Source organism: Myotis daubentonii, chromosome 14, assembly GCF_963259705.1.
Source record: "Myotis daubentonii chromosome 14, mMyoDau2.1, whole genome shotgun sequence".
Lineage (NCBI taxonomy): Eukaryota > Metazoa > Chordata > Mammalia > Chiroptera > Vespertilionidae > Myotis > Myotis daubentonii.
In genome coordinates this window covers 55,970,184-55,997,592 of record NC_081853.1, presented here as the reverse complement: position 1 = coordinate 55,997,592, position 27,409 = coordinate 55,970,184, and the positions used below count along the sequence as shown (strand labels likewise).

Genomic DNA, 27,409 nt, shown 5'->3' with positions numbered 1-27,409 from the left:
TCCAGAATCCCCTGCAGCTAGAGGTAACCATATACCTAAGAGTCGTACTAAGCCAGGTGGCTCACTGGCTGCCTGTTCCACTGGGTGGCAATAGGTGTGTGGGGGTGTCTACACCCCAAGCCTTAGCTCTAAAATTATTGTCTCCAGAGAGGAATTTGTACACCTGAGCTCCCCATTCCCGCCGCCTGCTCCCAGGCCCGCAGGCCGGAGCCTCCAGCCGCCATCACTTGTGGAGTTTGCCCCATGTGGCATGAGAGGTGCTGAGCTAATGTTCTTTGCCCTTTCTGCAAGTTGGAGGCAGAGGGGGCGTCTGCCCGGTGAGCCACTGCACCCCGCTGCGCAGAAGTCTCCCCAGAGGGGTGCGAGACGGCACTGTAGGGGATCTGGATGCCTGGGGCCCACTCACCGTGCCCCGCACACCGATCTCTCTCCGCACAAATTCGCGCCCCAGGCTGTCTGCATGGCTTCCAATGGCAGGGCCAGGGCCGTTCACATGGGAGGACCACGCTCTAGTCTAGACGCTGACGAGCCGGCCGCAGGGCCTGCTCACCAAGTGCATTCACGTGCACGTGTTTCACTGTTAATGGCAGCTGGTTGCATATTATTTTGGAAATGATTCATCCTTTCCCTGTTTCCATAGCAACAGGGCCACCTTAGACATGAGAGTCGGCACCGGCCGCTTGCTTACCTGAGCGAACAGGGGCTCCCCGTTCTTCAGCCACCTGTACGTGGGCCGGGGCCTCCCGCTGGCTCTGCATTCCCAGGAGACGTTGTCCTCGATGGCCACGTGGATGTCGCTTATTTTTTGAATCCAATTGGGTTGAGCTGTAGCCGTGTAGAAAGCAAAGATGGGCATTCAGTGTCTGCTCAATTTATTTAAAAAAATTTTTTTTAAAAAATGTTTTTTCTTGATTTTCAGAGAGAAAGGAAAGGAGACGGATAGAGAGTTGGAAACATTGATCGGGTGCCTCCTACTGGGGATCGAACCCGAAACCTGGGCTGACCAGGAATTGAGCCATGACTTCCTGGTTCATAAGTTGATACTCAACCATGGAGCCACAGCAGGACGAGCTGTATCGTACTTGCTTGATAACAAACAAAACTAGGAGACCACGGGGCATGTCCCTTAACTGCGCGGTGTCCAGGGGCCTGAATGAATGCCTTCTCTCTTTGCCACTGAGAAGCAGTCTCGTGGGTTTCAAAGAGGAGACTCAGTTTACCAACCCTCTGCTGACGGAGCCGCGCTGCCTGGGAGGCGAGGCCGGGAGGGTCAGCTCTCAGAGAAAGCATGACACCAACCCCACCGACTCGAACGCAGGGCCGAGACCTTCCTCCCCAATGAGCCCCGTGTCCGCTGCCGGCCGTGCAGAGGCAGCCCCAGAGCAGCTGCCTTCTCAGCTCTGCTGGAAGCACGGGGGAGGAAGGGTGGCCCGGTGGGCTGATGGCCGTGGTGGGCCGGTTTCACTTCCACCTGCTTGGACGCCGACCCCCCACAGAGCCCAGGAAAGCAAAGCAACGGAGAAAGTTCTAGAAAGCTGTGTGGACTATTAACAACAAAGCCGGGCTTTTTCAAAGAGAGCGAGGAGGGAAAAAATGTACCTTATGAAGCAATGTCAAGACCAAGCTCAAAAAGCAAACATGGAGACCATGTTCAGAGACAGGAGATTTCAGGACAATGGGGCTCATTCCTTGCTTTCCTTCAAAAACAAAGAGCGCTGGGGGCCAAACCTTGCCATCCGAGGGGGGGGTGGGCCGGGGAGGGAGGGCAGGCAGGGTTTTGCAAAGAAAGACCTTACAAAGTTCTCACTCCTTGAACCCACAGAGGGCTGGCCTCACCCTCTCCAGTAGAGTCATGTGTGCTGCACTCAGCACGCCCAGGGGTGGACCTGAGGGGGCGGGCGGTGAAGGATTAAAGAAGACAGACAAGAGAATACAGCTGGGGCGAGGTGGGACGCTGCTCTCGGATGGAGAGACAGCGCCACAGCCTGCAAGCCGAGTTCTTTATTTTACAGCCAGATTCCAGGAGGCAAAGTAAGGGCGTGGTCAAGATGTTTACAATGTTCTCGCGGGATTCGAATCTACTCAATGACATGCACCTGACCAAGCTTTGTTTCCTCGCTGCACCTCTCACAGCCCACATCACTCAGCCACGTGGGACCACAGGTTCAGACCGTACCGTCAAGCTCACAACCGTAGCCTTTGGCTATAATTATCGGGGAGGGCTTTGCCCCCAAACTGGGGCCTGCACGTGGCTTTGCCACAAGAGGACCGTGTCCTCTTATTAGTCTGAGGCTGGAACCTGTCCAAACACTGTAGCCGCTCTCCACAGTCACGGAGGTCAAGGGGCGTGGCAGGAGGGCTCAGTGGTCATCCATGCAGGCCCAGGGGAAGCCAACAATCAAGTCAGCCTTTGTAAGACATCCTCAGGCACTTCTTTGATTTGGAAGTGAAATTAACTCACAGAAGCCCAATCTGCAAAGATAAAAACATTTTCCTTTAGAAGGGCATGCCTGGACACGGGCCCGGGGAGATGGGGAATGAAACAGCATCTTACATAAGTGGCAAAGAATGAGATAATCTTCCTTTTAACACACCGAGTGCAGCGTGACGGGGCAAAGGCCCACGCGGCTGCTGCCGCCGCTCAGAGTGGATGAGTCACATCTCTGCAGGGAGTTTTTGGAGCTAAAGTTCTGGGCTGATGGAAATCTTTCCTCTCTCTCTCTTATGCCTTCAGGTCACCCAGTTCCAAGTCGATGGATAACAAAGAGTCCATTTCAGAGCCTGGCAGAAAGCATGGCTTGCTTCCCTTTTTTATGATGCACGTGGGCCCATGGTGTTTATCCCTGATGGTCTGGACTGTTCTAGAACTCCACGCCTGAACACCTTCTCTGAGGAAGGCCTGAGCTGGATGGCTCAGCACTATTATTTCAGAAGGAAGGGAGAGTCTAAATTCTGGGCAATGTAGGTAGATGCCACATATCACATAGAATTCAACACCCCCACCCATGAGAGCAGAACCATGCTCTGGGCCAGTGATCACCAATCTTTTGAGCCTCACGGGCCCCTGGTTGACGATCGCTGCTTTGGGCGATGCATGCTCTTTCTAGGTGTGAAGTGGAAGAATCTCTCCTCTAAAACATCTGAGGTCTTAATCTCAAGCGACACCTTCAAATATAAGGTCCACGGTTGTGTTGAACTTGACCCCCTGACACTGTTCATCTCCGGTACGGATGCACAATCCCTTCATTTCCATCTTTGGTTCAATCACGGCCAGGAAGGACCTACATCGATGCTTGCGTTTGGGTTCCAGTCGCTGGAATCGTGCGAGTTTCGCATCTGACACCCAGGTCTATTGACGATGAATGTTACGTGAACTTAGTGGCCGAACAATCCCCAGGGCTGTTTGGCTCCCTGATCCTCCAAACCAGGAATTTTTAATGGAAACAAATGCCAGCAGGAGCCGTAGAACTTAGAAATTAAAAAATCTGCCTGGCCGGCATTGCTCAGTGGTTGAGCATCGACCTATGAATCAGGAGGTCACAGTTCGATTCCCGACATGCCCAGGTTGTGGGCTGGATCCCCAGTGTGGGGCGTGCAGGAGGCAGCTGATCAATCAGTAATTCTCTCTCTTCATGGATGTTTCTATCTCTCTCTCCCTCTCCTTCCTTTCTGAAATCAATAAATTATATTTAAAAAACCCCAAAACATAACAACATTATAAACTATTTTTAAAAAATCTAATGGATAGGGCAGATGGGAGGGCGCGTTCACACTCGCATGATGGAGCTGGCCCGCAGCCCTGCAGATCACGTCCCCTCGGCTGCTCACACCGTGGAGAACAGGAATCAACTCCCGAGGCCTGGCGACCGTGCGTCATTCACTGGTTGCGGTTTTTTGAGCCCAAAGATAGTAACTTGGCTTCAGTTGAGCACCTATAGGCAGGCGCTTCCCAAATCTTCACCCGGCCTGGGCTGCTTTTCTGTGGGCAGATCACTGCCCGGGTCCCGGGTGCCAGAGGGAAGGCGGTGCCGGCAGCCAGGGGACGGAAGGCCTATTCTTGCACGACTTTTGTGCATCGGGCCTCTGGCAATGTTATAAATATCCACATGGCCCTTGGCAGGAAAACAGCTCCCCACCCTGAACCAATCTTGCATAATAGCCGATCTACACATTCATTTCCAACACCCCGGACAGATGGGCTCAGGCGTGTTCCCGTTTGGCAGGGTGCCCCACCGAGTGAAATGCTTTTCTGGATCCCAAACAGATACACTGACAGGGTTCCACGTGGGCTCCATTGACGACCACGTGCGGGAGGTTCTGCATTCATGTAACAGCCGGGTCGGAGCGGAGACCTGAGTGGGACAGGCGCAGCCGCACGTAAGGCGTGTCCGGGGTGAGAGCTCTGTCCTGCTCCACTCCGATCAGGACGACACCGGGACCCTGTGCATCCCCCCCATGTTCATGAAATCGCCACCAAGGAGGAGGAATGACCAAGGATGGACACGAGCCCCAAATCAAAACCCAAAAGCGTAGAGCTTTACCAGAACGTGAAAAATAAACGGGGAGGAGGAATGACATGTTTCCGGTGTCAGGCTTACAGCTGCTGGTGGGAGGGAAAACAGCCCCTGTGTGATATGTTCACAGCAGCTTCGCCCCAACACTTCAGCCGGATTTCTTCCTCGGCTTCGTCAACATCCTCGCCCCACGGCCCTCCCCACACCCAGCGTCGCCGGGGGGGGGGGGCGGGGGGGCGGGGGGGAGGGGGTGAGAAGGGGGTGCAGGTTCAGCAGCAAGCCCAGGTCTTACACGGCCCTACTTCGCACGGCCCTTCCCCAAAACCCGACGCAAGCCCCCGCTTCCGATTTCAGTGGCAGGGTCCACACGCTCTGCATCCCCAGGGACTCACCGTAGAAAGTCAGCTGTCCCCGCGCCACGTTTTTCCCTCGGGAGTTCTCGGCCACGCACTCGTATAAGCCCGCGTCCTCCTGCTGGAAGTTGGGGATCTCCAGGATGCCGTCCGACTGGTGTCTCCTGGCTTTCCTCGCTATGGGCTTCCCGTCCGCCCGCCTCCAGACGATCGTGGGGACTGGACTGGGGGTGAGAACAGAAAGCGGCGAATGAGCTGAGAGAAGACGGGACCGTCCATTGCATCCTGAGCTCCCAGCAATCTCTTCCTTCTCGGGTCTGCCCCGGAGAGCCCCCCGACATCACACACATGCAGGCGCCACCGTTAGGATGTTACCCATCGCCACATCGCTCATGTTACCATGGACTTCGTGCTCCTATTAGAATAAAAAACTTTCCTAGCCCGGCTGGTGTGGCTCAGTGGTTGAGCATTGACCTATGAACCAGGAGGTCACAGCTGGATTCCCCGTCAGGGCACATCCCGGGTTGCGGGCTCCATCCCTAGTGGGGGGCATGCGGGAGGCAGCAGATCCATGATTCTCTCTCATCCTGATGTTTCTATCCCTCCTCTCTCTCCCTTCCTCTCTGAAGTCAATAAAGAAAGAGCAGACGGGTCACGGCATTGCACTGTTCCACACTAGGCACCACTGTAGCGCACGCCGTCCTGCCTGAGAAACACGGACACGGAAAGAACCCTCCATGGGACCCAAAACCAAAGCTGCAAGGGAACTACTTCCTGCGTGGCGGCTGGAGGGGCAGCTGCACGCGAGTGGAGACCGTGGCGGACACGGGGGTGGGGCCCGAGTCGCCTCAGCGGACGTCTGGGCACAGGGGAGCCTGGGGTGTGAGCCAGGGGTTAGCGGGCACACGGGTGGGAGGAGAGAGTCACGCATGGTTAACATGCAGAGACGGCCTGAGGCTGTGTCCGACGGCAATTCTGATCGTTACGGCAAACCTGGCCTGCAGGGCGGCTGGCACCATCGCGCCCACCTTCCCTCGCCTGCACCCTCGACAGAACTGCCCGGGGCCGCTCCCTGGTCCCCACGCTGCTGGGCCAGCGATCCTGGGCAGGCCCTGGGAAGGGTGTGGGTCACTTCCAGGCGGCTCTGGGAGACAGTCTCCTGGAGAGATCGGTCTCATCTGCCTCTATCCGAGCGGCAGGCAGGGACCGGCAACTTAAAAGAAATTCAAGGGAATCTGGTGCCTCCTCGGGAAACGGGGGCCGGAACGGAGCCTCTAGGTTCACCCTCCAGGGAAGGTCCGCATCGCCCGTCATTCAGGCGGTAAATGTGGGAGCACACCTCTCGGTACTGCCCCTTCCCCCTCCTCCTGGCCACGTGAGGGTGGCAGCCTGACCCTCCCCGGCCACCCCAGGTCCCCTCTCTGCGGTGAGGGGGTGCATTTGCCGAATGACAGCCACCCCTCCCCAGGGCGAGGAGGCCTCCAGGAGCCCGGAGGACGCGGAGGGACCAGGACTCACTTGCCCAGCGCGAAGCACTCCAGTCTGGCCGTGCCTCCTTTGGCGGTCGGCACCGTGTCCGGGAACTGCACTTCGATTTTGGGCTCATACTCGCCCATCACCCCTGTGGATAAAGACCAGGCGCTGAGTCTCGGAGGGCTTGTAAAACTCGCGAGAGCGTTTCCCACGTAATGTCCGCAGCTCCCACGCGGGCGCCACGGGGCACAGCTGGCCCCTCATTGGAGGCAGGTCTCATCGGACGCAGCAGAAAACGCGACACAGAGCCCACTGCCTGCCAGGACTGAGTTCTCCATGCTTCCCGTGTCACTCGCAGAAATAGTTGTTGTTATTGGTTTTTTTTTAAGTCATAAAAAATATATAGAGGAAAAGGATAGAGTCATAGTCACCAGGAACATCAAAGGCATTTTTGGGAAACACATTGCAGAAAATTTTAAATACTTAACAAAACACCCCCCTCTGGGATATGTCTCTATAAGCAACATCATTTGAATAATCAATCTGTGGCCACCAATTACTTTCTCTTTCACGTTCAAGCTAATCTGAATTGATCCTAAATCACTACAGGCAGGTAAACAAGCGCCTCCAATGCCAGGATTTTTATCCTGAAACAGCGTAAAAAGACGAATAGTGCCAGGCTGGCGTGGCTCAGTGGTTGGCGTGGCTCAGTGGCTGGCGTGGCTCAGTGGTTGACCAACTATGAACCAGATAGTCAAGGTTTGATTCCTGGTCAGGGCACATGCCCAGGTTGTGGGCTCGATCCCCAGTAGGGGGCATGCAGGAGGCAGCTGATCAATAATTCTCTCTCATCATTAATGTGTTTTTTTTTTCTCTCTCTCCCTCTCCCTATTTCTCTGAAATCAATAAAAATATATTAAAAACATGTAAGAGCAGAATAGGATCGAGCCCCAACCCGGGCATGCGCCCTGACTGGGCCTTGAACTGCGGACGTGTCTGTGCATATCATCAAGGCTTCTTGTGAGGTCACTGACTAAAGACGACGCTTTTCTAAAATGAAAGGGGCAGGCGGTTATGCGGTCACGTGGGGCGGGCTCGGGTTGCTATGCCTGTTTGTGTCTGGGGCAGAGTTATCAGCTATCATGCAGTTTGGTCTGCATGTACAACACTGGTTGCAGGATGTGGAGACATGTATCAGAGATGGAGAGCACAGTTTTCACTGTCTACAGAATGCTCATTAACACAGAGATCGTCGCTATTTATTAAAGCCATAAACGTGGGAAAAAGCCATTCTCCTCGCCCGTGTTGTGCGCAGTTTCAGGAACACCTGTGAACGGGTCCATATAATTGGGTTACATCTGGCACAGTCTACGTTTTTATTCGACTGTTTCTTCCAGTTTAACTCTTTTGGCCTTTATTCTCCACACTGAATTGGAAACGCTGTTGCCTTTTAAATCATTTTTAAGAAACAAAGGCCCCTCACACAGGAGCGCGTTCTCCAGGTCCCTCCTCCGGCCACCTGCACATGCGGGGACGCAATTGTCTGCAGCTGCGCTGGCGACACGCAGAGTAGGAGGAACGGGAGTGAGGCCGTGGATGGGATTGTTCCAGAACGCCTTCTCCACCTCGAGCTGCTCACAGAGAGGAGAGGTTGTGAGCCGCGCTGAGGCCACGCACCAACGCGAAGCAGCAACACGCCCGTGATACGGTCAGGATGGCCCGGGGGACAGACTCCGTGACACCCGTTCCATCTGCAGGATCTGGGTCGTCTGCCTGTACAGACAACTCGTGCTTTTACTTCTAAAGACACCTTGCTGGGTCCGAGCCCCTCTGCTAGGGATGGGCCTCGGTGGACGCCGGGAACTAGGGGAAGATGTGAGTGGCTGCAGGCAGATGGGAGAGGTTATACTGTACACACAGCAGCCACTGCACACACAGCAGCCACTGCACGCACAGCAGCCACTGCACGCACAGCAGCCACTGCACGCACAGCAGCACTGCACGCACAGCAGCCATTCATGCACAGCAGCCACTGCACACACAGCAGCACTGCACACACAGCAGCACTGCACGCACAGCAGCCACTGCACGCACAGCAGCACTGCACGCACAGCAGCCACTGCACACACAGCAGCCACTGCACACACAGCAGCCACTGCACGCACAGCAGCCCCCAGAGTGGCTGTGCACTGGCTGGGCAGCAGCACATTTTATAGGAACTCAGACAAAGGGGGCTTCTTGCCAGATAGTGACGTCGGTGTTACGTAGGGTAAAGGTGCGCCTGCGCAGTGTGTGCAGGAAAACTGCCGTGTCCTTGCCTTTGCACATGCATGTGGCATGTGGGCCTTCAACATTCGGCGTGTTGTGCTCAGGGTCCACACACACCTCTACCTAATTTTAAACATAAAGTAAAAGGAAAGTCTTACTTCTTTCCAATGCCGGTCAGTGTTTTCTGCTTTTTGGAGAGGAGAGCCCCCATCACACATGTGAAAGTGGCAGCGCCTGAGAGTCTCTCCACCCAAGTCCTCAGGAGCCAGGCTCAGCTATACCTACATCCCAGAGAATTAACTCAAGACACAAGCATGTCACAGCAACCGTGTGCCAGGCACCGGCCTCACCACGGTGCCCACATGGGCCACACAGACCCAAGTGCCACCTTCGTGACGTGTGTGGGCTGCACGTTTTCTGTGCATCGCATAGTAACGCGGGCTATGCCGGCAGTGACTCCGCATTCGGCGAGTCAGAGAGCTATTCCCGGTGAAGCTATGGATGGGAACTCCTAGGTGTTCTTTCCAAGCCAGTGGGTCCCAAACTATAAACCACCCGAGGGCATAAGTCTCCGATTTAGTGAGTAGAGATAGAGCCCAAGAACCTGCATGTCCAACAAGTTCCCAGCTGGTGTTCCCGCTGCCGGTCCAGGGACTGCCCCTTAAGGACTTCTGTGGCCGCCACAGGTGTTAAGCCAAAGCAGGAAGTTCCGCCCAACCTCCGTGGACACTTCTTGTCACATCAGGGACAAGGCCCATCCAGAGCCTGGATTCTGCAGACAACCTTGTGGCAACAACTGTTCCCCTTTCCAGCCCTGGACAATTATTATTATTTTTTTAAATATATATATATATATGTTTTTATTTCAGAAAGGGAGGGAGAGGGAGAGAGAGAGAGATAGAACCACCAATGGTGAGAGTCATTGATCAGCTGCCTCCTGCATGTCCCACACTGGGGATTGAGCTGGCAACCTGGGCATGTGCCCTGATGGGGAACTGAACCATGACCTCCTGGTTCACAGGTCGACGCTCCTCCACTGAGCCATGCTGGCGGGCAAGCCCTGGACAATCATTAGGCTGATGCTGATGTGCACGGGCACACAGAATTCAGCAAGATAACTGGCAACATCACAGCCCGTGAAGGAGAAATCAGCAGCGCACCACACTTATTTCACTGCCATTTGCAGAGCGCTGTGTTGGCGGAGTCACGCGCCATAAGGTTTTGCCAACACCTGCCTTCGCTGGAATCTGTGGTTTTGCTACATTAAACCACCAGAAGGGACTGTCGCCCACAGAGTGGGATTATCTGTTGAAAAACAGAAATTGCAAAAATGGTCTTCAGAGAAGGTCCCACGGCTCTCCTGGGAAATAGGCCATGTGCACCATTAGTATGAAATGTTTGGCGATATCGGGTGAGTCATACCGACGCCCTTGGCTGAGTCGATCGCTTTGCCCCTTTGGGGAGCACTTGTTGTGCCCTGGGTGGAAGGGGCCACTGTGGGTCTAAGGACTGACTGTCCAAGGCATCTCGGCCACTGCTGTCCGCCGTCCCAGAGGTTAAGTCCTGTTGATGTGAGGCCACAGCTGTCCAAGCAAGAACCTCCCCAGCGGGAGAGGAGAGGAGAGGAGGGGAGCCGGAGGCTGCGTGTCACCTGGTGAACGTGGGTTCCACCTCAGACACACGTGCGATGTGCAAGTAAACCCCGCGATGGGCGCTCAATCAAACCTGCATCCTGTTCCTTCCTTCTCCATGGGGCGCAGAGCTCCCCGGAGCTGTTCCAGGAGGCTCTCTCCTGGGCAGGCAGAGAGCAGGTGCCGGGACACTCGGGTTGGAGGGAAGCCCTGAGGTCATTCGCTGATAGTTTCCAGTTTATTAATGAAACCGCCTCCTACTTTCAGGAGACAGGAAGCAGACCCCGTGCTCCTGTGAGGAAGTGCTTTCATATTCCTCCCAGCAAACAGTTCACGTTGTGTTGAGCTCAACACTCTCTCCCTCCCTCTAACTTACACCTGTTGGTCCCAATCCACGTTGCTGGGGCCACAAAGACCAAGTCTTGATGGACGGTCTTCAGATATTTACAGATATTATATTTCAGGGCCTGGCAGGGGTGTTCTGTAAAGGGACAGAGAGCAACGCTTTGGGTTTTGTGAGCCATGCATTCATTCTCTGTTACGACTCAACTCTGGCCCGGCCCGTGTGGCTCAGGGGTCGACGGTTCGATTCCTGCTCAAGGCACATGCCCGAGTTGTGGGCTTGATCCCCAGTCGGGGGCGTGCAGGAAGCAGCAGATCAGTGATGCTCTCTCATCACTGATGTTTCTGTTTGTCTCTCCCTCTCCCTTCCTCTCTAAAATAAGTAAAAACATATGAAAAAAAAAAGACTCAACTCTGTCACTGGAGCTAGAAAAAGACAATAGGGGAAAAAAAGGCTCTGTTCCAATAAAACTTTATTTACAAAAACGATGGTGGGCTGTGTTTGGCCCATGAGCCCTAGCTGGCTCAGCCCTGGCTTAGAGGAAATGGTAAAGACAGCAAAGTTTGGGAGAATGAGCAGAATCACAGACCAGCTCTTAGAACGAACAAACATTGCAGCAAGCTTGCCAGATGTTGAATCACAAGAATAACGGCATTCCATACATCAGCACGAGCTAATCAGAGAGTGTGATTAAAATAAGCTCCCATTTACAACAGTGGCAAAGATGATAGAGAATCTAGGAGTTATCCCCAAAGACTCAACATTTCTATGGAGAAACATTTGAAACTTTCTTTACAAGAAAACAGGCCACGGGTAGGGTTGGCCTGCAGGAGGTGTTGGGAACCTGTGCCCGCCGCCTGGAATTCCCTTCCTCTCTCTCAGGCTGGACAACCCTTCATGGAAGGCTGGGCTGACTCCAGCCCAGGCCAGCTTCCCTCTCGGCCAGGCTGTGACTGCTGCACAATCTCACTGCAACTTAGTGGCTTTCAGCGGGAGAGACCAATGTATCTGCTTTAATCCTCCGCTCTCCCCAGTGGGGCCCCACCCCTGCCTCCATCCGGAATCGGGCTCCTCAGCCAGATGAGACTGAGAACACAGACTCCGCATCCCTAGGGACAAATATACAGCCGTACCCAAGGCACAGTTTTTGGTTAAAAACACGATCAAAAGATGCAAATGAATGCGCCCTGTCATCTCCATAGGCCGACACCTCAACCTCCCTTTCATTCCAAACCCTTCCGTCTGTAAATGTGTTTCTTGGAACTCGATTCCGTAATCCCAATAAAAAATGCAACCTCAGAGCCTTCACTAATCGGGCTTGCTCTGAGACTGCGGGCTCCCAGCGGCTCAGGTCACGTGCTTTCACTCCACACTGTCCCCCACACAACGAGCTCTTGACAGGTGCTTCCTAACTGACCGGCTAAGAGACCGTCTACGGCTCTGGGTCCCCATGGTCCCGAGATGGAGCTGACTGTGCTGGGGTGCAGAGGGGACGCCTGAGTTCCTGAGCTTGCCAAGCCTCCAAACTAGCCAAAGCCATCAAGGCGCTATTAAGTCAGATTAGCGGTGCCAATCTAGCAAACTGTCTCACCTTCTTTAATCATCGAGATGTTCTTCTTACTAAAACGGGTTTTACGCCCATAGATCCTCAACTGTGATGCTGTCAGAGAATTAAAAACAAGACAGACTTGTCTCTGGGTTTGGGGTAGGTCTGGGCCGACACCCCAGATTCCATGACTGTTTTCCTGCCTGACTTTCAGTCCTGCCCAGCTCTTCGGGCCCTGAGTGAGGCCCGGGTTGGCACGGTCAGGGACGTTCTCGGCCCTTTCTCTTACCTCCAGACAGGGGCTCATGAAGCGACCTATTCTGTGCTGCGTGATGGAGTCTGAGCACCCTTTATGTACTCCAGCCTCCGAGGGAAGATACGGTACGAATTCCCTCGTGGAAATGAAGAATGAATAGGCATTAATGGCCGAACCATGAGATCCGTAGTCGACAGGTTCTGTGATGGAATATGCCAGTAGGAAGCATGTGTCATCTCTGTGACGATATACTGGACGTGACGAGGCAGATCTGAGAGCCGAGGCGAAGGCAGGGCTGCTGCCCGGTGGAGGCGCAGGCTGATCCGGGTTCCCGTGTCGCTGGGGTTCAGGTCCTGCCTGGGCTGTGTCCCCTCGGCTGGGTCTCTGTGCATCCGAGCCCGCCTTCCAGGGCATCTGTTACGTGACTCACCCCGACAGGCAGCACCGCTGGGCAAGCCCTGGGCGTCCAGGCCTCGTGGGCAGAGGCCGGAGCGGCTGTCTTTTCAGATAATTCTGCACGCGATGCCACCGGGGCTTGTCTCATGGAAACGGCCCCTCACCCCTCGGTCGGGGAGAGCAGTGACAGCTTTTGACAGAATCGGTCCCCTGCCTACCTCGCCTGGAAACTGGTAAGCTTCCATTTTTACTCATCGAGTTCGGCTTCCTCTGACATGAATTTAGCATCGGCCACGTGGCCAGCACTGGCGCTGGGACAGGGCTGGAGGAGGCTCTGCTCTGTCCTGGGCCACATGGGCCACCCACCGTGGCAGGGGCGTGGGGCAGGGGGGGGGGCCGACAGGGACACTATACCCACCGCCGAACCTCTGCTGCACAGACGGCCCTCTTGCCAAGTCAGAAGCCACACTGTTGGCTCCACAAACAGCGGCTAAAATAATATTCTCGATTTAGCCCTTCCAAGCCTGTTAAGTAAAAGCATGCCCGTGGATGGCACTCCCAGAAGCCCCGTTGCTGCTCCAAAAACCTGTGTGTCATCTGATTTCCCTCCCACGTCCTCCCACGCGATGAGTCAGCGCTCCTGGCGGCCGGGCCTGCGAACCGGCTCCTGGCTCCCAGCTTCCCGCCTCCCACTTCCCGCTGCACCAGCTCCTACCCAGGGATTGTGACCAGTTCCGAGCTGGGCTCCCAGCGTCCACTCCCGCGTTTTACAAGTCTACTTCCCACAGAGCAAAAAGGTATTTTTAAAACACACCCACCATTCTCTGCATATCATCCCCTCTGGGCTAGGCACCTGAATGAGAGCCAGTCTTCCCTCCCTGGCCTTGTGGCCGGCCGATTCCCCTCCAATCTCAACTCAGACCCCCCTCCACCTGCTCAGCATGCTCCACCCAGGCTCACGTTATGGAGCTCCCGGAAAGAGCCAAGGGCTCATTCGGGCCCCAGGGCCTTTGCACGTGATGTGGGCTCAGCCTTCGGCTCCTCCCTCTGACCTTCTGGGCCCGACCTGCCATCTTCAGGTCTCAGGCACGTCACCGCCGCAGAGGCTTTCCCTGGTAAAGGCACAGAGCCTCCGGGCGGCCGTACGGATCTGTTTGTTACTCCCCAACACAATCAGCTTTCGCTTGGCTCCTGTCTGTCTGCTGTCACCCGTGTCCTCCAGGAAAATGCCCTAAGTGCCACGGGGCAGGGGCCTTCCTTCTCCTCCCTGGCACCGGTCACGTGGCAAGTGCTACATAAACACGGCAAGTGCATGAACGAATGACTGAAATCTACATTATTTGCTCTAATGTTTCCCCTGCGGCGGCCAGTGCTGTCGAGGTGCTCTGGCCCTCTTTGTCTGCAAATACCCTTGTGCTGGGGGTTGCGGTTCACAGCTCCCCTCCCCCCCCCCCCGACCCCCACCCCCCACCCACCCATCCCCAGTAGAGTTCCTTCAGCACAGGGGGCAAGAGAACAAATGTGGAGACAAGCCCTGGCCAGTGTGCTCGGTGGTTAGAGTGCCGGCTGCACACAGCAGGGTCTCAGGTTCCATTCCCACCCGAGGGCACGCACCTCACTTGCAGGTTCGATCCCCACCCCCCTGTGGGGCACGTGCGGGAGGCAACTGCATATCACTGTGGTGGGAACTGTCATCAGTATCATAAATCTGGGCGCTGTTTGGATCATTATCAACTTCTCCCGACACCGAAGACTCAATTACAAGGACATGATTAACGACCTCCTCATTCCACCTCCCACTCCGCGCTGCCTGGGCCCCTGGTTTCAGTGGGAAAGAAGGAGCAACAGATCCCTTTGTTATTCATATTCACCGGAACCACCCCCTGTTCCTGCTGAGATGAGCCATTAGCGTGCTAATTCCTTTTCCGACTGGATTCCTGGAGTTTTCCTTACCCAAGCGGAGAACACTGGGCACCGAAGGTAGAAAGCATTCAACCTCCCTTCCGTGTAATTCGGACAATCACGTGGTGCGTGTCAGCGCCGCACCTCTCCACACGCCACGCGCCCCAGAGAGCAAGCCCCCCCCCCCAACCCCGGCACTCACCGTCGTTCCTCAGGGTCAGCGGGGTGGGCGGCCCCAGGACCTTGTGGTTGGTCACGGTGTTGGTGACCACGCAGGTGTAGTTCCCCACGTCGGACTTCTCCACCTTCGCGATGTACAGGTTCCCGGTCTCCTGGGAGACGAACCGGCGGTTGTCCTGGTAGGAGGGGTATTCGTTGAAGATCCAGGCGTAGCTCAGCTCTGGAAGCCAAAGGGAAGATCCTTACCAACACGGCTTTAGGCTCCGGGACCCACTGCGCTCCTGAGAGAAGTGGCGACGTTGGACACCCAGAGCGCTGCCCCGGTTCTTTCTCAGCCGCTAATTATAAACGGAGAGCACGGGCAGCCCCCCTCCCCAGCTCAGACCCAGGCTATTCTAGAGGCCCAGGGTGCACGGATCCCGGTGGAGGGAAGTGCAATGCCTTTAAGGCAAGGGGACACGCACGGAGGGTTTGCCAAGCACGCGCCTGGTGCGTGCCCAAGGCTGTGTGGTTCCCATACATTCCAGAGTTTTCTATTGGCCGAGAAGCGCTGGCAGAGAAACCAAGGAACTGCTCCCGCCTCTCAGTCCTTCTGAGGCAGAGGCATTCTCAGGCCTCCGTCCATCTCCTCCCTCTGACTCTCCTGCGATTGGAACCGTCTCCCCATTATTGTGGTGAGACGGGGGTTTCCTAGGGCAGCAAATACTTGCTACACACACCTGAACTGCTCGCTGGGTGGCGGGTCCCATGAATGTCAATCTGTGCTTTAAAAAAGTAGCTAGAAAAATGTTACATCCACCGGGAGTGAGCGGAAAGTGACAGGTAAGGGGCAACTGCTATGTGGAATGTACTCATCCGGATGCCGGGGGCGAGCGGGTGGCAGCCACGCTGAAGCTGCCGGAACTTCCAGATTTCCCGAGATCAGGCGAGTGTTTGTGAATGAGCGCGTGAGACCACGCTGCGCCTTTCAGCGAGGAGCCAGGATGGTGATGCGAGTGAGAATGATAGGTAGCGTGAACCGCTGGGCCAGAGGGCACCGGCTCCCTCAGCTCCGGGCACACCTGTCCCGGTCCTGCTCCCTGAAGTGTGAGCTCCGATGAGTCCAAAGAGCAGGAAGCTCACTCCAGCTTCCTATACAGAACACTCACCACTTTTTTTATAGTAATCAAAATAGTATTTAAAAAGAATATATATATATATATATATATATATATATATATATATATATATATATATATATATTTCAGAGAGGAAGGGAGAGCGATCCCTTTTTTTATCTTTTTTTGTTGTTATTGTTAATATATTTTTTATTGATTTCAGAGAGGAAGGGAGAGCAAGAGAGATCCTTTTCTTTTCTTTTATCTTTTTTGTTGTTGTTAATATATTTTTATTGATTTCAGAGAGGAAGGGAGAGGAGAGAAACATCCATGATGAGAGAGAATCATTGCTCGGCTGCCTCCTGCACGCCCCACATGGGGGTTGAGTCTGCCATCCTGGTGGCAGTTTTCCCACAAGAACTGGAGATTCTACCCAACAGCACAGCCCTAAGCGCTCCATCTGGCGAGTTTCAGGCAAAGCCAGCCACCTCCGAGCATGGAGCTCCGGGTCCCCTCCTGGGAGGGCTGAGAACAGGCCTCCCCCCGATTAGCTCCCATGGCTGGAGGGGCACAGGAGCACCTCCAAAGTCAGTGCAGACGTTAGAGAGTCACCTCCCAGCCCAGCATTAGTCCTCCCACCCCTCCCCCAGGAATCAAGTCCGTGAAACTGTGTTTTTTCCTGAAGACATTTTTCAAAACCGTTGCTAGTGGCTACCATTTAGTAACGAGGAAGTTGTATGGACCACAAATATCAGAATAAAATACATCTGCTTGCTTATTTCTCTAATCTCAACTAAAAAAAAAAAAAAGAAAAGACCAGGAGACCAAAATTCAGACCTGTGCTCCATAAGGAAAGCCCATGAAACACTAACTTCCAACAACTACATCCATCGGACGGGAACAGTAGCCCAGGTGCTGGAGGCTTGTGGGGTCGACTGTGTGTGTAAGTGCTCCGAGCCATAAGCACACTGACCATTAAAAGTTAATCATTTTAAAAGTAAAAATAAAAAACATACTCAATTAGCATGCTGTCTGGCCTGTTTAAAAGTGAGTTAATCATTGTGGTGTCACTGCTTCTGTGGCTTACGTGACTCTAGTGAGAGATGAAAATAAGCCTGAGCTCATATTGCAGCGTTTTCTAAAGTGAGGCTCCCCTCTCCCCCCCCCCCACCAAAAAAAAACAACCCACGAAACTGTGGTCCCTGGACTAATTATTTACTGTTGATGAAAGTTCTCTACTCACAGCCCACACCTGCCAAATGTAAAAGAATTACAGGATCAAATGACCTTGAAAAGCACTGGGTTGAGCAAAGTTTAACAGACTAGCAATTTCTCCTTTCCCATCTTGTAAGAGATCTTTAACACGCCAGTGACCTTGACATTCCTTGGCGGCTGCTTAAGCAAGCAAACTTATAGATCACAGAATCCTCCTGCCCAACCCTTTCCACATACACCGTTTCCTCAAACGTTTATTACAGGTCACACAGCCGAGGGTGGGGATCCTGAATTAACAATGTGACGACTTCCGGAAACAGTGAGTCTTACAGAAGGATTATTAACTATATTACTTTGGTTTGGGGAAGATCATTAAGTATCATTAAACACCAGCAAACAACTAAATACTCAATGGACCAATGGACGCAACGCGTGCCTCAAACTGCAGTCGTGACTTGGCACAGGGACCGCTGCGCTGGCGGCGAAGGGCACACGGAAGCTGGGCACACGGAAGCTGCCCAGACGTCACCAGCGGACTGTGCTGAGGATGGACACCGACGGCAGCTGGACACGCGACCTTTGCCAATGCTGGGAGCCCTTGAGAGCCAAGGTCAGCCAGAACCTCTTGGCTGGAGCGCTGAATGCCCTGAGCCAATCCTGCTGGGGCGAGCCCAAGCGTCACTGCAGCGGGTCGCCCCCAGGCCGTCAGCACCCTGACCACAGCCCAGGGCGCAGGGCAAACAGGAGCTCGGTGCCGCCCCAGCGGGTGCTGCTGCTCCCCCACACGCCACAGGTTTCTTCCGATTCGTCTGCCCACACGAATTGCTCTGAAGTGACAGACCGCTCTCGTCCCACCGGCAATTTGTAACAACGGCGCAAACACACGCCCGGACGCACTATTCAAGACACCGAGAGGCTCCTGGTGCTCGGCCGGGACACGCGGGACTGTCTGTGCGGTGACACCTGTGAAGGCGGGAGGGTCCGGCCGGTGTTCTGACTCGCAGCAGCCACTTCAGAGGAAATGAACCGGAACACCCGCTCTTTGTTCTTGTTCGTTCCCGGTTCCGTAGCTCTGGGCCCCCAGGGACGGATGCGGGGTTATTGCTTATTGCAGAAGGCATCAAGCAAGCGCTTTTCAAACGCGGTCTCGCTGAGCACACTCACCCGCTCAGGTCCTCCGATGGACGCTCCTCACTTGTTCTCAACTCATTTCTTTCTGGAGTTGACTTTCGCTTCATGAAGTTCTGAGGTCCGTCCCCGGGGAGCAAAGATGGCTTCCGGAGATGCCTTTCTTAACCCTTCAAGTTCTAAATGTACAGGAACCTAAGTTGTACAGGTGAGGACACTGGAGTCGGAGAAGGGCCGCGGCCGGGTCAGTCCCACCTGGGGAACAGGCAGCGATGGGTCACCGCAGGCTCCGACGCAGACACGCTGGTTCGTCAGGAAGCCGGGGGGTCCTTGCAGAGTTCAATCTGAGCTACGAGTGTCAGGCCTCATCTGTACACCGAGGGGGTGAAGGAGAGGAGCTGTAATCCCTCCCAGCGTTAAGATTCTGATTCTAGATTACACCACTGAGTCCGACTCCCGGTTTTCACAAAGGAGAAATATGGGGTCCAAAGAGACCCAGTGACATGCTAATCATCCGCAGGTAGTAATTGGCAAGGTCAAGGACTGGCACTTTTATACACACACATACACACAGGCACACACACACAAGTTACACTTACTTGAGTCAAGCTGTGTTAGTCGGAAGAAGATCATATCATGAATAGTAAGGAGACTGGGATTCTAGTCCTGAATTGCAACCCATTTTTGCACTGATGGACCATTTTAAGGGCGTGAGAGAGTGGCCGTGCCTTCAGGTAGTTGTGCCAACACCTGCCCTGACTTTAAGCTGAGGTGGGTGTAAGCAGGCAGATGTGGGAAAATGTGCTGGGGTGACCCGCCAGTGGAATGGGGCACGTGAACGCACTCATTGTTCATCTGTTGCCCAGTATCAGCGCATGCTCTTTATCACTCAACGTGGCGGTGGCGGTGGGAGAAGAAGGTGGGAAAGGGGACCCTTCCTAGGAGGTGCCAGCCCTCAGTCACTGCTCTTGGGTCCGGCTTCCAATCCCCCCTTTATGGCTCACTTCTTGTTTTCTTGCTTCTAGTTTATTGGGTAAGTTGGAGGGGTATAGATTTTCTTTAAACCTGTGTAGATAGAAGTCAAGAAATTTAACTTGAAGGCAATTTAACATATTGTTTTTTTTAAAAATATATATATTTTTATTGATTTCAGAGAGGGAGGGAGAGAAACGCCAGTGCTGAGAGAGAATCATGGATCGCGCCCCATCCCACATTCTCTCCGAGGAGTCGGGTCCTGGGGCTGGGAAGGGTTTCTCCGAGCAGCATGCAGGTCCTGCTGCTGACTCGAATTCCACAAGTGCTTTTGCTCCTGTGCCTGTTGCACCGCTCTCCCCGCTTCATGGGTCACTTCTGGTTTCCTTGCTTCTGTTTCATTGGGGAAGCCGGGGGGCGGGGGGAGCCTTTCCGTTTGCCTGTCACTGCAAACACCCTGCATGCTGCCAGCTCCAGGCTCCCTGCCGCTCCGGCCACCCCACGGCCACCCCAGTCAGGACTTCTAAGGGCAGCGCTGACTCACCCTCCTTCCCACGCAGCCCTCCCCGAGCCCCACTGCCTCCCACTCGAAGTGAAATGCATCTAGCTAGCAGTCAAGTCCTTCCAAATGACCTGGCCTCAGCATTCCCCCTGCTCCCCCTGGAACACCATGCTGCGGGCGGTGCTCCTGCAGAACTCTCGGGGATCGACACTCCTGATGGATTTATTCACGCAACACACGCTTACTCCCTCAGGAGGCACCTTGAGATGAAAAGAGAAGGCACATCTGCCCACCTTGTCTTGGCTTTGAGAAGAGAGCTCAGTTTTTACGTTTTGTGTGTGTGTGTGTGTGTGTGTCATTGGCACTTCTCAACAAAACTGTATTGTAAGGAAGGTTCATAATGCAAAGGTCCATAATGTGGCAGGAAAACAGTCAGGGACCCAAAAGAAAACAGGAACCTGATCTACAAAATTCTATGAGAAAATTCTAAAGAGGATAGTTCACAGCAAAGCCAGCCTGCTTGGAAAAACAAGAGAAACCTCAGATAACCCAACTTTATACCTAAACGAACGAGAAAGAGAAGACCAAGCAAAACCCAAAGTCAGTAAAAGGAAGAAAATAATAAAGATCACGGTGGAAATCAATGGAATAGACACTAAGACGACAATACACATTTTCAACGAAACTAAGCGCTGGTTCTTTGAAAAGGCAAGGCAAATGGACAAACTAGACTCACTAAGAAAAACAAGAGACAGGGCTCAAAAAAAAAACAAACCACACAAAATAAAAAATGGAAGAGAAGAAGTCACAACCGATACAACAGAAATGCAAATCGTGAGAGAGGGCCAACTAGACAGCTGGGAGAAGTGGGCCGGTTCCGAGATGCAGACAGTCTTCCAAGAGTGAAACATGAAACAAAAAACAGAACATCTGAGTAGACACGAATGACTAGAAGCGAGGTTAAATCTTTAAAGAAAAACCTCCCAAAAAACCAGAGTCCAGGACCAGATGGCTTCACAGGCGAATTCTACAATAAATCAAAGGCGTGACGCCTCTCCTGCTCGGACTCTTCCAAAAACCTGACGAGAAGGGAAAGCTTCCAAACTCATGTGACGAGCCCCTGTTACCCCGATGCCAAAACCAGGCAAGGATGCCCCAGAGAAAAAGACAATTACAGGCTGAGTTTGTGACACACAGAGATGCAAAAATCCTCCACGAAATGTTAGCAAACCGAATTCAGCAATACACGAAAAGGACTACACACCACGATCAGTTATAAAGTCAGTCACGGGATGTAACGTACGGGCTGGGCCTGGTGGCAGATGGCCACTGGCCGTATCGGGCGATTATCTTGCAATGTATACACATGCTGAATCACTATAGTGTGCATCTGAAGCTAATATCATGTTGTACGCCAGCAAATCGTCATTAATTCCTGCTTTTCTTGTCACAGCCTCATCAGCATCTCTCTTATTACTTCCAGAGCAGCAATTTCTGGGCAACAAGAGGATGAAAAGAAATATTCAGCTGGAGTGCATTCACAGGAATGATGACAAATTTTGAGTAAATGGTAGAAAATGCCAATTAAACTATAATTTTTTACATTCTGAAAGGAATGAAGCAGCCACTGGACAAGCTTTGAAGCAACAGCACCCGTGCCCACAGAAGTCACCAATACACAGCCTCTTCCCTGGCTCACCAAACAACGCGACACCCTCTTCACTGAGAGATGTGACCAAAAACGCACACTATTGACATTTACATTTGGAGCATGAACTAACCCTCAATCAAACATGCCTTCAATGTAATAATGCAAGGCGTCTTTTCCCGTGTCTGCCCTGTGTGGCACGAATGCAGACTGAAACCGGTCACAAAAGCTGGGCCTGGGGGTCTATCAGAAAGGGACTTGTCTTGCCCGGCCGGTGTGGCTCAGTGGTTGAGGATCGACCTATGAACCAGGAGGTCACGGTTCGATTCCTGGTCAGGGCACATGCTCGGGTTGCGGGCCAATCCCCAGTAGGGGGCCTGCAGGAGGCAGCCGATCCATGATTCTCTCTGATCATTGATGTTTCTCTCCCTTCCTCTCTGAAAGCAATAAAAATATATTAACAACAACAACAACGAAAAGATAAAAGAAAACAAAAGAAAGAAAGAAAGGGACCTGTCTTTCCCCAAAGAGAGGTACTTCGCCTTTTTACTTGGACATTGAAAAACGAAAGCTATACACTGACCGCGACGGCCAAGCTGCACTGCGGCTGACAGGACCAGGTGGACGATTCGTCCTCCCCGAGTCTGGTCCGCAGGGCACTCTTCTTAGCGCTACTTCTCCAGGGGTTTTCACGGGAGCCCATCGTATTCCAAGGGCTGGACCCGGGGGTGGGGCGGAGTCCCGTGGGGACCAATCCCGTGACCTCACCCCCCAAGGGGGGCCTGGTGCGGCATTACATGCTGGTCCTGGTGCTTTGTTGGTTTCTGCTTCTGTTTGTTGGTTTTCCTTGGCGTTTTGTTTTAGTGGATTTAGTGCTGACTGGGGCAGGACGTGGGACCCCAGGCCCCAGTGTCTGTCCCCGACTCTTCTCACACAGTGCAGGTGACAAGACAGGCCGGAGGAGGGGTCCTCCCTGGCACTTGGTGATCTTGGCCAAATCAACCAGCAGAAACCCCGATTTCCTCACACATAGGAAGGGCTAACGCTCTCCGTGGACGAGGCCTGATGACCAAATAAGAACATACTCAGGAGAACGATTTGCACACCAGGGAACGCCACGCGAGGGTGAGAAGTCGTCGTGGGACAAGGGACCCCAAGTGCTGGGGGTGACTATCCCGGCACAAGCCTGAGAGCTGGAGACACCCCTGGGCAGAGAGCAGGGTGCTCCTCCGGACGGGGCTCGGACGGGCGAGGAGAGCATCCACGGAGACGCATAGCGGCCGAGGCCCTGTTCCCACCGCGCTCGTCCCAGGGAGCCCACACTGTGCAGAGTGAGTATCACTTCACCAAGTTCCGCGTGCTGTCATGAAGACTACATTCGACAGTACACGCAGAAGCGCTCGAGAAGCCACAGGGCCGTATCCTGCAGAGAGGGATTAATATTATTACAGGATAGACATTACCCGCGCAGCCACACCTCACCCGGAACGGGCCTCCTTCACGTGGGTGGGCGTGAAGCTAATTACCTCTCCACGACGGCGCCCGGACCAGACAACACAGATGCTCTTAAGGGAATGCTCGCAGCCGCCACGCACCCACCTTCGCTTTCCAGCGCCTTGCCTGTCGCTCTACACTGACTAAATGTTGGACAGATGTTCAATAATTGACACGGCTTATCTTCCTCTCGCAGGCTCTCTTCCCACTCGCTTGCCAACATTTCTAGTCGCTATAGCAACTGTAAACATTAATGATTATTCCATCATGCCGAGGGGATTTAAACACATTCTTAACTTAAGAAAAAAGAATCCCTCAGGGGGAAAAAATCTATCCATCTCTGGGAAGATGAAAAACATTTACATTTACTAGTAAAGTCCTTAGTTATTGCATTTATTAGAGCTAAATACACACACCTGCTTCTTTAGTTTCACGTAGGCAGTTGTGGGGGCTTGAGAAGCTCAGGCTCCTCGTACACAAGGGAGAAAGAATTCATCTAGAAAAATGATAACAGAGCAGGGTGGGGGCTCTAGCCGGTTTGGCTCAGTGGGTAGAGCGTCAGCCCATGGACTGAAGGGTCCCGGGTTTGATTCTAGTCAAGGGCACGTACCGTGGTTGCAGGCTTGATCCCAGGCCCTGGCTGGGGAGTGTGGGCGGAGACAACCAATTGATGTGTCTCTCGCATCGATGTTTCTCTCCGTCTCTCCCTCTCCCTTCCGCTCGATCTAAAAATCAATGGAAAAATATCCTCAGGTGAGGATTAACCAAAAAATAGAATAAAAAAGGAGAGCAGGGCGGGGGTGTCTGTCCCCTGGAGAGACCTGGAGATGAACAGGAAGCCAGCACTTACTGCATTCATTTCCTGCCGGTGAACCCGGGCCAGGGCCGTGGACTAGGCGTGTTGTAACTGCCATGCTCCTGGTACACCAGTTTTTTCATTGACTCCTTAACATCGAAAGATTGTACTTAGAATGGGCATTTATGGCTTCTCATGCAAAACTGAAAGACCAGGCAATACGGAGCCTGTATTTTTTCTTGGCAAAAACTGGCCCTGGGTGAGGGGTGAGCGGTGAGCGGCGAGCGGATGGCTGGGGTGACGGGGACATAGTCTGCACCCGACCTACCTTATCTTATTCTTTACACTCCGACCTGCCCGGCCCTTGGAGACGATAGTTTTTGAATCTGCCTGAACCCCTTTCACACGTTACATGCTTTCGCAAAGCTAATCTCCCAGAGCCCATCCACCCCACCCACTTGGCACCCCTTTCTGCGTGAGAAGCAGGGGCACTGATGGTGTGTCCCACGCTGCTGGACTGGACTGGCCCTGGGAGCTGCCCCTCCCCACAAAACAAAAACAAACAAACCAGTGACGGACCAGGGCAAGCTCAACCGGAAAACAAGAGGCCAGAAGAAGCCATCAAAATCTTATCTTCCTTCATGTCTACGTTTTCTTCCCCTTAAAACATTATTGTAGCAAAATACACATAAACTGCACCATTTGCACCACTTCTGTGCACACAGTCCAGCGGCGTTAAGAACATTCAAACTGTCCTGCAACCAGCCCCACAATCCACCTCCAGAACTTGCCCGTCACGGTAAAAGGAAACTCCGTGTCCCTTACATCTCCTCCCTAATCGTTCATTCACCAAGTGTCAGCGTGTACTGGCTGTGGCAGGCGTTCTCTGAGGGCAGGCACGACCAGCCGGGTCACAGTTCCAGGGGACCCTAAATCCTAACCCCTCACCACGTTTCCAGGAGACTGGACCTGTGGGCCCTGGTGTATCCTCCTCTACAGGGATGCGGCCCTGGGCGGTGACCATGCCTCAGAAGAAGATGTCAACTGCAGAGCTTCCCTCCACCGGGTAAGCTCATTCCAACGTTTCATCGCCATTTCTCTCCCTGTGGTTTAGGCGTGGGCATGTGCCTCAAGCTGGCACAGGAAGGCCCCTTTGGAAGCCTTTGCTGCACTCACTGGGAATAAGGCATTTTTTACTGCTGTTGCTGAACCTGGGTGAGAGCCAGTTTGATGGGCAGGTTCCTCACACTGTGGTTGGAGAACGAACTTCCAGCCACGTCTAACGGGAATTCGATGCCAATAAACCCACCTGGACTGGACTTTGTCAGTTGCAAGCAAAGAATCCTGAGGCCCACCAATCAGACCGCAGACAGCACTGAAGAGCGTTATGTATCCTCACAAGCACAGACGTCTGTGCTCCAACTCCACCTTCTTCATTCTACTTAAAACACATCGCTCCCGCCCGGCCGGCGTGGCTCAGGGGTTGAGCATCAACCTATGAACCAAGAGGTCCTGGTTCAATTCCTGGTCAGGGCACAGGCCCGAGTTGAGGGCTCAGTCCCCAGTGGGGGGCGTGCAGGAGGCAGCTGATCAATGATTCTCTCTCATCATTGATGTTTCTATCTCTCTCTCCTTCTCCCCTCCTCTCTGAAATCAATTAAAATATAAAAAAACAAAAACCCCAACATGGTTCCCCTGGCCCTTCCCCGGCCCTGCGGCGGCCCTGCCACTCCCTGCACATCTCTTCGCTGCTTCTTCCTCGGGTGCCCACCCAGCCCACACTAGGACCTCCTGCCGTTGGCTGTGGACCTTGGGCAAGTCACCCCACCTCTCTGGGCTGTCGGTAGTTAACTCTGTCTGTGGGAGCACGGGGTGGGGGGTCAGGTAGGGTGGTACTCCTAGAGCCCACAACTAGGGCATGTGCCCTGACCGGGAATCGAACCGTGGCCTCCTGGTTCATAGGTTGACACTCAACCCCTGAGCCACGCCGGCTGGGCCGTGTTTCTGTTCTGATTGCCTCCCTGTTCTTTCTTTTGCCATCCACATCTAAGGTGAACTAACAAACAAGCCAACCGAGATCTCAACAGCAGTTTTTGACTAAACTCAGGTAATTATGTTTTAACAATTAATTGGAAACATATTTAGCTGTCTGTGTTAGGACAGTTCCTTTGCCGATAAGTAAGGAAATAACGCGTTCAAAATAGCTGGGCTTTATCTCCAGGGAGCCAACGTAGCCCTCAGGACTCTGCGTCTTACGTAACACCGGGTGTGGGTGTTGTGCTTTATCTGGTTACGGGCTGTCACTGGGCTGGAGAAAGCCAGCCATTAGCACGGCATCCATCACTCATGTTTCCGGGAACTTCGCCGGGGACAGCAATCACCTGCTCTGGTTTGTGGGAGCCCGAGGTACAGGTGCCAGCGGCCTTTTCTCCTGCCACCCCCAGTCGACAGCATCCTGGCACCGGAAAGGAGCAGCGTTGCTGGTGGGCAGGGCGGTCCATTATTAATGGAGAGTCACAGGGTGGTTATGTACGGATGTCAGACCTTCCAACGCCCAGGGCGCCCCGGTGACGTGGCTGACAGGTGCTGGGGGCAGACCGCGGGCGGCGGGCGGCCTCATTAGTCGCTCCCAGGGCCGGCTCCGGAGTGATGAAGAGGCAACCGCTCCCAGGGCCGGGCGTCAATGGCATCCCAGGGTCAGCACCCTGAACGCTTCCCAATTTATTTATTTTTTGCAAGACACAGGGTGTGGATGGCACATCCATCCTACCAGCCTGTGGACGGACACTCACAGCTTTCATATTCCTCACACTCACCGCCCACAAAAGCCACTCCCTCCTCCACGAATTGAACCCGATTGTCTCTGGCTTCTGATAAGACAGGCTGGGGGAGAGGCAGGTGTTGGGCTGTTGGGTCAAAGTGTCCAGAAGAGCCCTTTCCATGCTTGTGCCTCCTTTGAAAGATACGACCTCATCCACAGCAAAGGTGCGAGTTTTAGAGCTGGGGTGACGGAGGATTAGTTTAGTCCTACCCAGCACTCAGGCTTGGCTCTCACGCCGTCTGAGAAGCCGGGACATCACGAGGTGACTCGTGTTAACTGCATTTCTGCTGCTAAAAGACGGCTGCCGGGCACGTGGATTTTGTGGAGACTCACACGAGGTGCCCCCGTGAGGAGCAGATTTGGCGGGGTGCCCGCTACACAATACAACACGCCCGGTTTCAGATCGCGGCCAATGGCAGGCGCCAGGCTACCGACTGGCCACCCTCTGCCTGCTTCTCTGGTTGATGTTTAGTGACAAGCGCCACATCTATCCCGCCGAGACGAGCACGGGGATGAACACAGAAGCTCCGTCAGCCTGAACGTGAAGTTTCCTAACCCGAAAGCCAGCGAGCCAGCCCTCGCAGCGTGGCGTAAGCCACTCTCCCAGGCCGTTTTCTGACCTGCTGCAGAGCCGCTGGGGACGCGGATGTTTTTCCACCCCCGCAGAAAGTCACTGCGAGTGCAGGCCGAGCGCACAGCACTTCACACCTGCCCCAGCAACGCGGCGAGGCCCCGCCCGAAGACGCAGGACCGCCGGCCGCCTGCCCGCTCACTGCCCACCCAGGCATTCTCCCTGACACCCGCTCCGGGCAGGGGCGAGGCAGCGGCGTTAGGCCGGATGCCCAGAGTGATCTGCACATGGGAGACCAGTCAG

General features: G+C 53.9%; 1 protein-coding gene across 2 annotated transcripts in view; it reads right to left on the bottom strand.

The window, feature by feature from the left end:
• Positions 1-27,409, bottom strand: part of CNTN4 (contactin 4) — a 405,422-nt gene that overhangs the window by 59,292 nt on the left and 318,721 nt on the right. For both annotated transcript variants that reach the window (XM_059664558.1, XM_059664559.1), the window contains exons 7-10: positions 14,885-15,082; positions 6,386-6,488; positions 4,907-5,091; positions 689-825 (exon numbers count right to left, since the gene is read on the bottom strand). In XM_059664558.1, coding sequence (XP_059520541.1) covers positions 689-825; positions 4,907-5,091; positions 6,386-6,488; positions 14,885-15,082 — 623 coding nt within the window. The remainder of the gene's footprint in view (positions 1-688; positions 826-4,906; positions 5,092-6,385; positions 6,489-14,884; positions 15,083-27,409) is intronic.